This window comes from Cherax quadricarinatus, chromosome 41, assembly GCF_038502225.1.
Source record: "Cherax quadricarinatus isolate ZL_2023a chromosome 41, ASM3850222v1, whole genome shotgun sequence".
In the NCBI taxonomy this organism is placed as follows: Eukaryota; Metazoa; Arthropoda; class Malacostraca; order Decapoda; family Parastacidae; genus Cherax; species Cherax quadricarinatus.
This window is the reverse complement of record NC_091332.1, coordinates 17,081,978-17,096,444: the sequence shown is the minus strand read 5'-3', so window position 1 is coordinate 17,096,444 and position 14,467 is coordinate 17,081,978. Positions and strand designations below refer to the sequence as shown.

The window sequence follows — 14,467 nt, the reverse complement described above, 5'->3', positions numbered from 1 at the left end:
TATGCCTCTACATACTAGAGTAACTTCAGGGTGGTTTACGACTGCACTTCCCGCTCTTCCGCTTCAGAGTTAATATACTGTAATATAAGAAAGATTTGTCCTGTTTCTAGATTCATAAATCAACACCACCACCATTCCATCAACATGCCTGGGGGAATGATAACTAGCTCCCATTAATTGTATAAAAACCACGTCGAAATTTATAAGGATTCTTCAGTGAAGGAAATGCTGCCTGACTTAAATATCATTATATCTCACTATTTAATATACCTAATTACAGGATAAAGAGGTATACGTATATCTCATCGAATTTTTATATATTTTTCTTCAGTGGGATTATCAGAATTGATAGCAATATAGACAGGGACAATGGAGACAGCGTTGGAAAATATGTTGATGATGGCAATATAAAAATTCGATGAGATATACGTATACCTCTTTATCCTGTAATTAGGTATATTAAATAGTGAGATATTTGTGGTAATGCTGAGATCAGCAGGAGTAACAGTATTAGAAGGACCAGTAGCAGGAGCATTTGTAGAAGAAACTGAAGGAGTTAGTACGGTAGAATAATAATTATTATTATTAAAATGAGGGAGAAGATGAAGTAGAAAAAGAAATATTATATAAGGTAATAGTTGTAGTAATAATAGGGGTAGTAATACAAACATTAGAATTAGTAATCTTTATTTAATTCTCCATCCATTAAATACCTCCACCTCGTATATCCTAGCGAACATGTAAATAAATCCGACTGAACGAGTACATCAACTCGTTGCTTTTGAAGAGTTGAACAAGAATAAAGCGTCAGGATATTGACTTAGGCTGTTCTCAAACTTCGTACCGGACTGGAATCGTTCTTGTTCTGAAAACCACGGAATGAAATTACGTACATAACACACACGGGAAGAGAAAGTTGCATATATCTCACACTCGGAAAACGCACCTAAATAACACAATGTTATATATATATATATATATATATATATATATATATATATATATATATATATATATATATATATATATATATATGCAAAACAACCACTCTGAAAGAATAGAGAAATTCCAAGCGCTTTCGTGACTACTCACATTATCAAGGAACTATAGTTCCTTGATAATGTGAGTAGTCACGAAAGCGGTTGGAATTTCTCTATTCTTTCAGAGTGGTTGTTTTGCAGATTCTTATTGCATATATATATATATATATATATATATATATATATATATATATATATATATATATATATATATATATATATATATGTGTGTGTGTGTGTGTCGTGCCGAATAGGCAGAACTTGCGATCTTGGCTTAAATAGCAACGCTCATCTTGCCATATAGGACAAGTGAAAATTTGTGTATGCAATAATTTCGCCAAAATCATTCTGAACCTAACGAAAAAAATATATTTCACTGTGTTTATTTAGTATTAAATTGTAAACAAATCTAAAATATATTTAGTTGGGTTAGGCTAAAATAAATTGCTCTTGTTATAATAAGGTTAGGTAAGTTTTCTAAGATTCTTTTGGTCCAAAATTAAAATTTTTTACATTAAAATTAATGAAAAAAATATATCTTTAAACGTATAAGAAAAAATTTCAGAAAGAACTTAATTTTAAATGAGTTCTTGCTAATTGACCAGTTTTACATATATATATATATATATATATATATATATATATATATATATATATATATATATATATATATATATATATATATATATATATATATTATTGTTTATTATTTTTTTATTATCACACCGGCCGATTCCCACCAAGGCAGGGTGGCCCGAAAAAGAAAAACTTTCACCATCATTCACTCCATCACTGTCTTGCCAGAAGGGTGCTTTACACTACAGTTTTTAAACTGCAACATTAACACCCCTCCTTCAGAGTGCAGGCACTGTACTTCCCATCTCCAGGACTCAAGTCCGGCCTGCCGGTTTCCCTGAATCCCTTCATAAATGTTACTTTGCTCACACTCCAACATATATATATATATATATATCAGGTAGCTTCAGCTCAAGTCCTTTCACAAATCTCCGTGTGTCATCAGGAGCTATGCAATGTTGTAAAATCAGAAACAGGAAAACTGAGGGGAGGTTTTCTCAGAGGAAATGAGCTAAGATTTCCATCCCCCATCCCCAGTGACTTGTCTTGCATTGTAAAGATATCCTGTCTACGATTGTATTGCATACATTTTTTTATTAACACATCAGCCGTTTCCCAGCAAGGCAGGGCTGCCTGAAAAAGGAAAACTTTCATCATGTCACTCCAACATTGTCTTGTCAGAGGCGTGTTTACACTACAGTTATAAAACTGCAATATTAGCACCCCTCCTTCAGAGTGTAGACACTGTACTTCCCATCTCCAGGAATCAAGTCCGGCCTGCCGATTTCCGTGAATCCCTTCATAAATATTACCTTACTCATACTCCAACAGCACATCAAGCCCTAAAAACCATTTGTCTCCATTTGCGCCCTAACATGCACACGCACCATTGCTGGAACTCCAAGCCCCTAAAACACAAAACCTCCTTTACCCCCTCCCTCCAATTTTTCCTAGGCCGACCCCTACCCCGCCTTCCACTACAGATTTGTACACTCTCGAAGTCATTTTATTTTCGTTCCACCCTCTCTACATGTCCAAACCATCTCACTAACTCCTCCTCAGCCCTCTGGATAATAGTTTTGGTAATCCAGCACCTCCTCCTAATCTCCAAACTATGGATTCTCTGCATTATATTCACACCACACATTGCCCTCAGACATGACACCTCCGCTGCATCCAGCCTTCCCCTTGTTGTAATATTCACCACCCATGCCTCACACCCATACAAAAGCATTGGTATAACTATACTCTCATACATTCTCTTTGCTTTCATGGATAAAGTTCTTTGTTCCCACAGACTCCTCAGTGCACCACTCATCGTTTCCCCCCTCGTCAGTTCTATGATTCACCTCATCTTTCATAGACCCATCTGGTGACACGTCCACTCCCAAATACATTCACCTCCTCCATACTCTCTCTCTCCAGTCTGATATCCAATCTTCCGTTACCTAATTTTATTTTGCTATGCTCATCACTTTACTCTTTCCTATATTCACTTTTAATTTCCTTCTTTTACACACCCTACCAAACTCATCAACCAGCCACAGCATCTTCTCTTCAGAATCTCCCAAAAGCAGAGCATCATCAGCAAAGAGCAACTGTGACAACTCCTCACTTTGTGTTAGATTCTTTATCTTTTAACCCCACACCTCTTGCCAACACCCGAGCATTCACTTCTCTTACAATTCCATCTATACATATAGTGAACAACCATGGTGACATCACACATCCTTGTCTAAGGCTTACTTTTACTGGGAAATAATCTCCGTCTCGCCTACATACACTAACCTGAGCCTCACTATCCTCGTAAAGATTCTTCACTGCTTTCAATAACTGGCTCATATTCCATACATTTGCAACATCTGCCACATTGTCCCTCTGTCCACCCTTTCATACGCTTTTTCCAAATCCATAAATGCCACGAAAACCTCTTTACCCTTATCTAAACACTGTTCACCTATATGTCTCACTACAAACATTTCTCTCATCAAACCGGCCGTATCCCACCGAAGTAGGGTGGCCCGAAAAGTTTCTCTTTTAGACTTTAGTAATGTATAAAGGAGAAGGGGTTACTAGCCCCTTTCTCCCGGCATTTTAGTCGCCCCTTACGACACGCATGGCTTACGGAGGAAGAATTCTGTTCCACTCCCCCATGGAGATAAGAGGAAATAAACAAGAACAAGAACTAGTAAGAAAATAGAAGAAAACCCAGAGGTTGTGTACTGACATGCTTTTACATCTAAGTGTAGTGTGACCTATGTGCAGGTAGAAGTAGTAAGACGTACCTGAAATCTTGCATGTATATGAGACAGAAAAAAGGCACCAGCAATCATGTTGAACAATTACAAGCTTCCGTTTTACGCTCACTTGGAAGGACGATAGTACCTCCCTGGGCGGTTGCTCTCAACCAGCCTACTACATTATACATACATACATATATATATATATATATATATATATATATATATATATATATATATATATATATATATATATATATATATATAATCTAATGCTTTTTAATATAATCTAATGAGAATTTGATTTGCAATCGATTAATGACTAATTTTAGAGGCATGCATTTACGCACACAAGCCTGCATGTATGCATGCATACACACACACACACACACACATACACACACACACACACACACACACACACACACACACACACACACACACACACATTGTACACCGTGTATGTCAGGCCCATACTGGAGTATGCAGCACCTGTTTGGAACCCACACTTGATCAAGCATGTCAAGAAATTAGAGAAAGTGCAAAGGTTTGCAACAAGGTTAGTTCCAGAGCTAAGGGAAATGTCCTATGAAGAAAGGTTAAGGGAAATCGGCCTGACAACACTGGAGGACAGGAGGGTCAGGGGAGACATGATAACGACATATAAAATACTGCGCGGAATAGACAAAGTGGACAGACAGGATGTTCCAGGGAGGGGACACAGAAATAAGAGGTCACAATTGGAAGTTGAAGACTCAGATGAGTCAATGGGATGTTAGGAAGTATTTCTTCAGTCATAGAGTTGTCAGGCAGTGGAACAGCCTAGAAAGTGACGTAGTGGAGGAGGGAACCATACATAGTTTTAAGACGAGGTTTGATAAAGCTCATGGAGCAGGGAGAGAGAGGATCCAGTAGCAACCGGTGAAGAGGCAGGGCCAGGAGCTAAGACTCGACCCCTGCAACCACAAATAGGTGAGTACACACACACACACACACACACACCCACACACACACACACACACACACACACACACACACACACACACACACACACACACACACACACAGGCCAAAACCAAGTGTGCTAGAAAATGGAAGAAGTATGGAAGGCAAAGGACCCAGGAGAATAAAGAGCAATCGTAGAACCAGAAATAAATTTGCACAGGTAAGAAGGGAGGCCCAGCAGCAATACGAAGATGACAGCAGCGAAAGCCAAATCTGACCCGAAGCTGTTGTACAGCCACATTATGAGGAAAACAACAGTCAATGACCAGGCAGTCAGGCTGAGGAAGGAAGGGAAATCACAAGAAACGACCGAGAACTATGTGAGGAGCTCAACATGAGATTCAGAGAAGTATTCACAGAGGAGACAGAAAGGGCTCCAGAAAGACGGAGAGGTGGGGTACACCATCAACTGTTGGACACAATACATACAACCGAGGAAGAAGTGAAGAGGCTGCTATGCGAGCTAGATACCTCAGAGGTGATGAGGCCGGATAACATCTCTCTATGTGTCCTGAGAAAGGGAGCAGAGGCGCTATGTATACCACTGACTACAATCTTCAACACATCTATCGAAACAGGGCAACTACCTGAGGTATGGAAGACAGTAAATGTAGTCCCAATTTTTTAAAAAAAGAGATAGACACGAAGCATTAAACTACAGACCAGTGTCACTAATATGTTTAGTATGCAAAGTCATGGAGAAGATTATCTGGAGAAGAGTGGTGGAACACCTAGAAAGGAATGAGCCTATCAACGACAAAAAGCACGGTTTCAGAGACAGGAAATCCTGTGTCACAAACCTACTGGAGTTCTGTGACAGGGTAATATAGGTGAGTAAACACACACACAAAAAAAAATAATCATCTGTATAAGACTTACCAAGATGTAGTAATGGAAGGTAATGTTAGGGGAGATGAAGAAGCTGGATCTGGTGAGATGAAGTCGAACCACCACCCTGTTAGTGTGGGCGGTGACAGCTACCGGCAACTGATGTTGACACAGTCGGTTCCTGAAGCACACACCAGGGGAAGAGGAACGTCTAATGAGCCATCGCCGATCTCATTAAAAAAAAAGTTTGAGATTCTGCATTTAATTAATAAATTACCTTTGTACTCATGAAAAAGAACTGTCTTTTATTTCAACGGAAACGAATATTATCTTCCTAATAATGACACTAATAATGATAACAATAATAAATTAATTTGCAATAAATTACATTTATTTTTACTGTATATGATTACGTAATTTCAGCAGCGCTGTATGACCCTGGCGGGTTTAGCGCTTAGTTTCGATTATAATAATAAGTAATTTCAACGACATACACCAAACATTTGGTTAAAAGTGAAATAACTTTGATAGCCAAAACTTTACTGCTTTTTGCCGTAACTTTTTTTTCCAAAGATTCCCGTATCATTCATAGAGCTTTAAGAGGTACGATAATGCTCATGGACAAGGGAGAGAGTGGATCTAGTAACGACCAGCGAAGAATCGGGGCCAGGAGCTGCGACTCGACCCCTGCAACAACAAATAAGTAAATAAATAGGCGAGTACACACACACTCACACTACCATCAGCTTGATAAGCTATGGCTGTTATTTTGCAGTGTTACTGCTTAGGGAATAACGTTTCCAGAAGAACAACAATGATGATAATAATATATCTTTATTTCTACAAGTACATGTACATTGTACAAGGTCCTAGCTGACATCAGTGACACACTACTGTATAGAAAGCTGCTTGTTATACAGAGCATTTCGGGCAAATTAGGTCAGTTTTGCCAAAGGATGCGACCCACACCAGTCGACTAACACCCAGGTACCCATTTTACTGATGGGGAACATAGACAACTGGTGTAAGGAAACACGCCCAATGTTTCTACCCTCGCCGGGAATCGAGCCCGGACCCTCGCCGTGTGAAGCGAGAGCTTTAGCCACGGTAGTAATACAGTCTGATCGAAGGAAAGGGAGGGTAGCTTCAGTTCTCTGAATCAAGAGCTCTTCACTGGCATCAAGGCACTCTCTCCCCTTGAGAGTTAATATAGCAAAAGCCAAGAGCTCTAATTGAGAACACTGTGTCAACATCTATGGCCCAACATTTTTCAACCTCTCACTAGCAGAGGTTGGAAATGTTGCAGGAACAAAAGTAGATTTCTAGAGGAAACTGAATCACTCTAGCAAATTCCTTCCCAGCCAGGTTGTGATGGTTATGCGGGCGTGCAGGACGCAAGCACAAACACCTTGATTGACAAGGAGGTCAAGAAGCCTGAAAAAAAGGCAGGACTATGATGGTAGAATCCTCGAAAACTGTCACAAGTAAGTCAGGCTGATTCATCAACTGTTTAGGTATTAAAACAGATAAATCACGTCATTTTGATTCTGGGAAGTGTGACAAAGGAATGTTTCCTGCCATCAGTTGCCACTCACTGGTCACCTAGCAGTACACAGGTACCTGAGTGTTAGGTGACTTATGGGTCGCGTCCTGGGGAAGAGGACCAAATGATACCAATAAAATAAGCCACACACATTGGCTTTCTTGGATAACTTGTCCTTTAGGTTAATAATCATTACAAATTATTCTTCAACGGGGCAAAAGAAAGGGGAATACAAGCCCCATAATAATCATCACACACATCAGCCCATCAAGGGAGGTGTGTTGATATCGGTGAGAGGCTCTTGATCCAAGGAATTGGGCATGTTCTCGCGGTGGCCCGTGGCCTGGTAGGCAACACACTTGCTTCACACACATCCCCGGTGCAAAGGTAGAAACCACACCTATTGTCCCGCTCACCTAGCAAGCAAGTAGGTACTTGGTTGTTAGTCTACTGGTGTGGGTCGCATCCTGGAGAACAAGATTGAGGACCCCTAGTGGAAATAAGAAAGATAGTCCTTCGATGACGCACTGACTTTCTTGGGTTATCCTGGGCGGCTAACCCATCGGAGTTAAAAAAAAAAAACTGGGTGTTAGTCGACTTCTATGGATCGCACCCTGAGGAAGAGGATTAAATGACCCTCAGTAGAAATAAAACAGTTCCCGATGACGCACTGATTTTAATGAGTTATCCCGAGTTATAAACTCTCTGGATGATAGTCAGAACAAAATCTTATCTTATCCTAGATAGCTCATAACATGACTCTAGCACAACAAACCCAGCCATTTTAATATAATAAAAATTAGCCACTGCAGTGGATTATCCTAGGTTCAAATATATATTATATATTTAATATAAATATATATTATATATAATAGAAGTTTGAAATTATATCTAAGGCATAAATAAAGTTAAGCAATAACAGTTACTAAGGTTACCGTTCAATTGGATTATTTTGGTTACATATTAACGTTTTCTGTAATTTTCCTTTGCCGAAAACCCACAGAAAACAAAACTTTAAGGTAAACTAAGAATTTTAAAATGAAATTCTGAGAGCTGGTAGAAAACATTATCCTGGTTATTAGTTCTAAAGAATTAGTAACCCAGGATAACCCAATAAGTCAAAAAAGGTAGTTTATTTCCCTTGGAGTCCTTTTAAGGTCCTTCCCACTCTACAACTCACAACAATCAACTAACTCTGCTAGGTAAGAGGGACAGTAGGTGTTAAGATATATACCTAAGCATCCTGCCTCATAACGGGTTCGACTCCACGTCCTCTCCATAATGAGACGATCGCGCTAACCTCTCCGCTTCAAGATACCGTTGTGCTGTTGAGCGCTAAAGTAAATTATTTCGATTGCTAATTATATTAGATACATTTTCTTTTCCGAATGACTGCAGAAAATGAACTAATCAAAGCACTGTATATACTCTGTTCGTTACGAATAAGACCTATAGGAAAAAGAAGACTTATTAACATTAATAATACCGGAGCGACACTATCCCAGGACAACCCCCCAAAAAACAAGCAATTTGGGCATAAATGCTCAGCATGTCTGCTCAAATTGCTTGGCGTTTTCCTAAAAATTGCTCTGGGGTTTTCTTTGAAATAAACTGTTAAACTCAATTGCAATACCAATAAGTGAACCTTCTTAAAAAAAATAAAAAATATTACCGCGCTTTAGTCGCTGCTTCATCCCTGAGCCAAAGATCCTCGTGAAGTTGATAAACCTTTATTTACAAACAGAATCAGCACTTAAGTAAATAGATAAGTTTATTTAGGTACAAGTACACATAAGTACAATTATCATACATAGTGTGAAATACCTAGTAAAACCCTAATAAGTCAAACAAAATTACTTATTTCCGTTGGGATCCTTGATTAATTTCTATTTTTTTTTTAAATTCGATTTACGTCCAGAAAGTGGGAAAGCCAGGGAAAGTACTGTAGTTTTCTTATTATTGCGATAAACCCTCCTTGCTCGAGGAAAACGCTTCTGTCAGCCCATGTAATGCAACAAGTAAAAGTTTGGTTATTTTTACAAGTACTATGAAGATTTTCCAGGTTACCCTATAAACATTTTTTTTTTTTTTGTGATGCAAGAAGACAGAAAACGAACATTTGAGGAGGAGGTGAATTAAGTAAGTTTATTCAGGTATACACAAATACAGTTGCATAGAATTATCATACATAGCCGCTTATGTGTAGAGAACCTAGGATAACCCAAAAAAGTCAGACAGATTGACTTATTTCCATTGGAGGAGGAAGAAAAGGAAGAGCAGCAGCAGCAGCAGAAATGCATCAGCAATTTCTTCGAAGAAATTGGAAGAGTTGAAATACTGCTTTTAGGCGAAAATTTGCGAGTGTCGCATCCGGTTATCTTCAAGCTTTCCATACTGATAACAAGATCATACAACCTCCGAGCGACTTCAAGCTTAATGTACTGCTATATTTTAGGATGTTGATCTTTTTGGCCTCTTTGAAAGGTTCGAATTAAATTTGAAACTTACACAGCTCAGATTGATAAGATTCGTCGGTTTACGTGCGGCCAGCAGTAACAGCCTGGTTGATCAAACCCTGATCCACCACGAGGCCTGATCTCAGACCGGGCCGCGGGAGCGTTGACCCCCAAAACCCTCTCCAGGTACAAGCGTGAAGCCGATCGGAAAAGGCATTCTCCGGTAACTGACATGATTCCAATTTTAAATTCGTAGATACCCGGACTAAACTAATGGGGAGGGAGGGAGGGGGGAGGGGAAGGGGGAGTGGGAGGGGGAGGGGGAGGGGGAAGGGGGGAGGGGGAGGGGGTATCATCCTAGTACAGTACACATTGACAATAATATTTTGAAGCTAGTCAGAAAAAGTATTCTTTTTATCTATTGAGTGTGAATACCACAATGAATGTGAATACCAGTAAAACTGGCCAGCGCTGTATGTCCCTTGTGGGTTTAGCGCTTAGTTTTAATAATAATAATAATAATAATCAGTAAAACTGGAAAATTTGGACTTATGCCACCTAACAGGAAACTACACCAGTGGTGAAAAGTTGAAGTCGATCAAATGAATCTTTCTTCAGTTATGGCACAGATTTTAACGATTCCATTTTTTTTTCACTATTTTACCACGTCAACAAATTTGTTTACACGCAAACGAGATTTAATAGGTGCTCTCCTTACCCTTAGATGCATGATCCATTAAATGCTGAAGACGTTCAAAAGAGGTAAAATGAAATTTATTTAACGTTATATAACTAACAAAAACTTCATACTATTTTACACATAAAGTGATCAAGTGAGCACCTACACCTTTGAATTTCACTTTTCGCCCATCGTCGTTTTAGGAGGCACCTGTTTTGAACGTTTGAACCTATGTCACCGAGTTCTGGAAGTTATCCGAGCTATTCCAGGATGTTGGAAATGGGTGCAACATCCTTAGTCATAGGGCACTCGAACATGCCAGTTGTTCCAAGAATTTGGTCCTCGTTACTGTACACAAGGGTTAAAATTTTGAAGCCGATTGAATGAGGCGCTCTTTAGTTATGAGTAAAATTAAATCGAAAAGTTGGAGGTAGAAAAAAAAGAAAGAAAATAAATAGAAAAAATTCAGGCAATCTCTTAAAGTATCCCTTCAGAGATAGCTAATAAAAGTTAAAAAAAAAAATAATAATCACCTTGTCAAGTCAATATCGATGGAAGATTCATCAAAAACTTCGACAGAAATTCCTTGACAGTTATCAGGCCTGAGGTTGAGGAAAACCAAGAGAGGGATGGTGCCCTCTGGAGTCCTAAGGTGAAAGTCACAGTGGCGTCTCGACAGGTAAGCATAGCTGTACTCCCACAATGCCACTGACCCACTCACGGCTGTGAACTCTGTGGGAAATATGCAGAATTCTTCAGCATACTATGGGGAAACACAAACTTTATCAACTCATTGTGAACAGTGTGGGGAAGAAAATACACGAACTTTGTGTAAATCGTCTTTGCAAAGGGCTTTGACAAATGTGACCATAAAGTAACTGAGCACAAAAATGCGTGCAAAGGGAACACCTGGGAAGATAGGAAGATGGATATTGCGCTTCCTGAATAACAGAACCAAATGAGTACTTGTAAACAGTATAAATCAGGGGCTGCTACAGTGAAGAGTTCTGGTCCCCAAGGCACAGTACTCACTCCACTTCTCTTTCTCATTCTGATATCTGACATAAACAAGGACCTAAACCATAGCATCCACAGTTACAAATACTGTACACCAATCTAATGTATCAAATATAGCCACAATACCAAAAAAGAAAAAACACTTGCCATACCTTGAGAGCCTATGCAGGGCCCTGAGATGAGGCTGGGAGGAAGACTAGTCGTTGTCGTCCCGTCTGGTGTGGTAACAACCGTACACGCCAACATGTATGTAGGTATGTATGCATATATATATATATATATATATATATATATATATATATATATATATATATATATATATATATATATATATATATATATATATATATATATATATACCACTTAGGGAATCGGTCGAGAATTCCATCTTAGAAATCAGATGTAAGACATATTCGATATTTAAATAATGGTGTTAATTATGCAATAGAGCAGTGGTGTTTCACTTTTCACTTCAAATAGCTTAAAAATGCATGACCATATTATATTACCTGATATAATAATAATAATAATAATAATAATAATAATAATAATAATAATAATATGTAATAATATTACTACTACTACCACCAATAATTAGTGGTGGTAGTAGTACTCGCAGTATAATAATATGATTATTATTATTGTTATTATTTATGAGAGAAATGTTGTAGCAGTAGTAGTAACCAGAATGTTATTATAACAGTTGATGCAATAGTAAACTAAATTCTTAAGGGTTATATTAGACCTGGAAAATGGGAAGAAATCAAGTCTGATCTAAGAAATGGAAGAGAATCTCACATACGTTGTTCTAAGAGTTCTTAACTAGTATCGAAACATTTTCTTTGAAGGTAGTATTTTGGGAATATTTCTAGTAATTCATGAAAGTTCATTGGAAAGTCTTTAGATATAAGTTAAAGATATGCATAGGTGAGAAGGAGTGGGCTTGAGAAGAATTTACATAGCATGGACCGGTATGCCTACTGCAGTGATGACTAAGGAGGTTTGGGTCTGGGAAGAACCTGCCTAGAATTGACCAGCAGCTCTACTGCATTGATCAGTGTAAAGAACTGAATTTGGGAAGAACCTGCCTAGCATGGGCCAGTTGGCCTACTGCAGTGATGAGTGAGAACGCTTGGGATTGGGAAGAATCTGCCCAGCATGGGCCAACAGGCCTATTGTAATGATGGGTGAGAATGGATGAATTTGGGAAGAACCTACATAGCATGGATAAGCCAGCCTACTGCAGTGATGACTGAGGATTAACTTTAAGATAAGGATACTATAAAGGCTAATTGCTAATAAGCTCAGAAACACATACTCTGTGATGGTACAATGCACTCTCATTATAACAGTGAAGCCAAGAGCATCTTACCGTTGCTGGGCGGCGGAGCAGCAGTGTACCGAAGAGAGAAGCCTCGTCTCCCTACACTGACGTCACTGTGGAAGTTCACCACTAGCCAGCGACTGGTCGTGGTGATGCTGGGTGGCAGCGACCCTCCACAATACTTGCGCCTGAACATGGTGTCCAGGTTTATTTACCCAAAGGATAACCCAGTCAAATCACGTAGTAACTAACTCACAATTCGCAAACCTTAGATTATGTTTCGGTCCATCCTGGACTATTGTCAAGTCTCCGAATTGTGGGTTAGTTGTGATTTGTTCTTGCCATGATAATATGACTTTTATTTTAATATTTTTGTACTAGAATGCAACAGCCGGATAATACCCATTTACTCTTTAATATTATTATTTACTACCAGGCAATTTGCAGGTGTAGAAAGACTTGCATATCCGTCTCTGCTCGCCTGGGAATCGAAGACGAGCTCTTTCGATTGTTACCCCAACATTCCATCAAAGTTACTGATCACCACTATGTGCAGCATGACAACATTTCTGTGTGTATATTCGCCTGTTTGTGATTGCAGGAATTGAATCTCAGCTCCTGGCCCTGCCAGAAGCTGAAACTCGAACATGCGTATTTCGGGCTGATAAGGCGAATTATAGTATGACTACACTTTATACTTGACTCAAGGAAAGTGCCTTAAAGTTGTGGAAGGGCTCTCGATCCAAGGATTGCTTGTTAATTGGGTTTAAAGCTTATCGACTACTCAGAGGGTCATTAAAGCTGCATGTTACCTATTCACCACCAATCAAGAATACTTTAATCTCTGAAATAGGGATTCGAATATACTTCCAGAGGGACATACACCTCTCAGTGTATATATACACAAATAACCCGCACATAAAAGAGAGAAGCTTACGACGACTTTGTCAATGGTCCAAGTCGGACCGAAACGTCGTCGTAAGCTTCTCTCTTTTATGTGCGGGTTATTTGTGTATCGTTCCAGTCACGGTATTGTGCCTTTTTGTTATTCTCAGTGTATATATCCTGTGAGTCAATAAATTGGATCAAATCAGAATACTTCCCATTCCCGAAGAGCTGTATAACCCCTGCGGATTTAGTGCTTTCCCCATTACTAAATAACAATATTAATCAAATTAAGCGCTAAATTTGAAAGGGCACACACCGCTGCAGGGAGGAATGTGTGAGAGTAGCAATGTGTAAAGGTTAACAAAGAGCAAGTGGCAATGGTGTGTAAAGTTTGGTTAGCAAGGGTTACAAGCAAACTAATAATAATAATAATAATAATAATAATAATAATAATAATAATGAAATCATTTTCAGTTCTCTGGGCGGGCAATTTACAGTTGGAGAAAAAAAAAATTTATGCAAAAGATTTTGGCTTCAAAATAATATTGGTTAAGAAAGAAACTTATTTCATTTTAATTTTTTTTTTAATATTTCCATCATAGGTTGAGGTTATATTAAGACTAGAATGGATTAATTACATTAATATTACCTGAATATGGTATTGTTATATAATTTTTATATGCCTGGGGAAGCACTTAGTCCATGAGAGTTATACAGAGCTTTGGGACCGTGAGGAAGGGATGGTAATAAGAAAGAACACTACAGCAGGCCTACTGGCCTATGCGAGGCAGCTCCAATTCTCCCACCGGCTTAAGCCAATGCCTTGACCTAGTGAGGTCAGATACGCCACTTAAGGGAGGAGCAGTGCATC

General features: G+C 38.9%; 1 protein-coding gene across 1 annotated transcript in view; it reads right to left on the bottom strand.

Moving 5' to 3' along the window:
* Nucleotides 1-701: 701 nt before the first annotated feature.
* The window catches only part of LOC138853829 (uncharacterized PPE family protein PPE62-like), a 31,241-nt gene continuing 17,475 nt past the window's right edge, over nt 702-14,467 (bottom strand). Inside the window, exons 4-8 of the mRNA XM_070093038.1 lie at nt 12,757-12,896; nt 11,537-11,599; nt 10,901-11,099; nt 5,741-5,870; nt 702-865 (exon numbers count right to left, since the gene is read on the bottom strand). Coding sequence (XP_069949139.1) covers nt 821-865; nt 5,741-5,870; nt 10,901-11,099; nt 11,537-11,599; nt 12,757-12,896 — 577 coding nt within the window. The 3' untranslated portion in view covers nt 702-820. The remainder of the gene's footprint in view (nt 866-5,740; nt 5,871-10,900; nt 11,100-11,536; nt 11,600-12,756; nt 12,897-14,467) is intronic.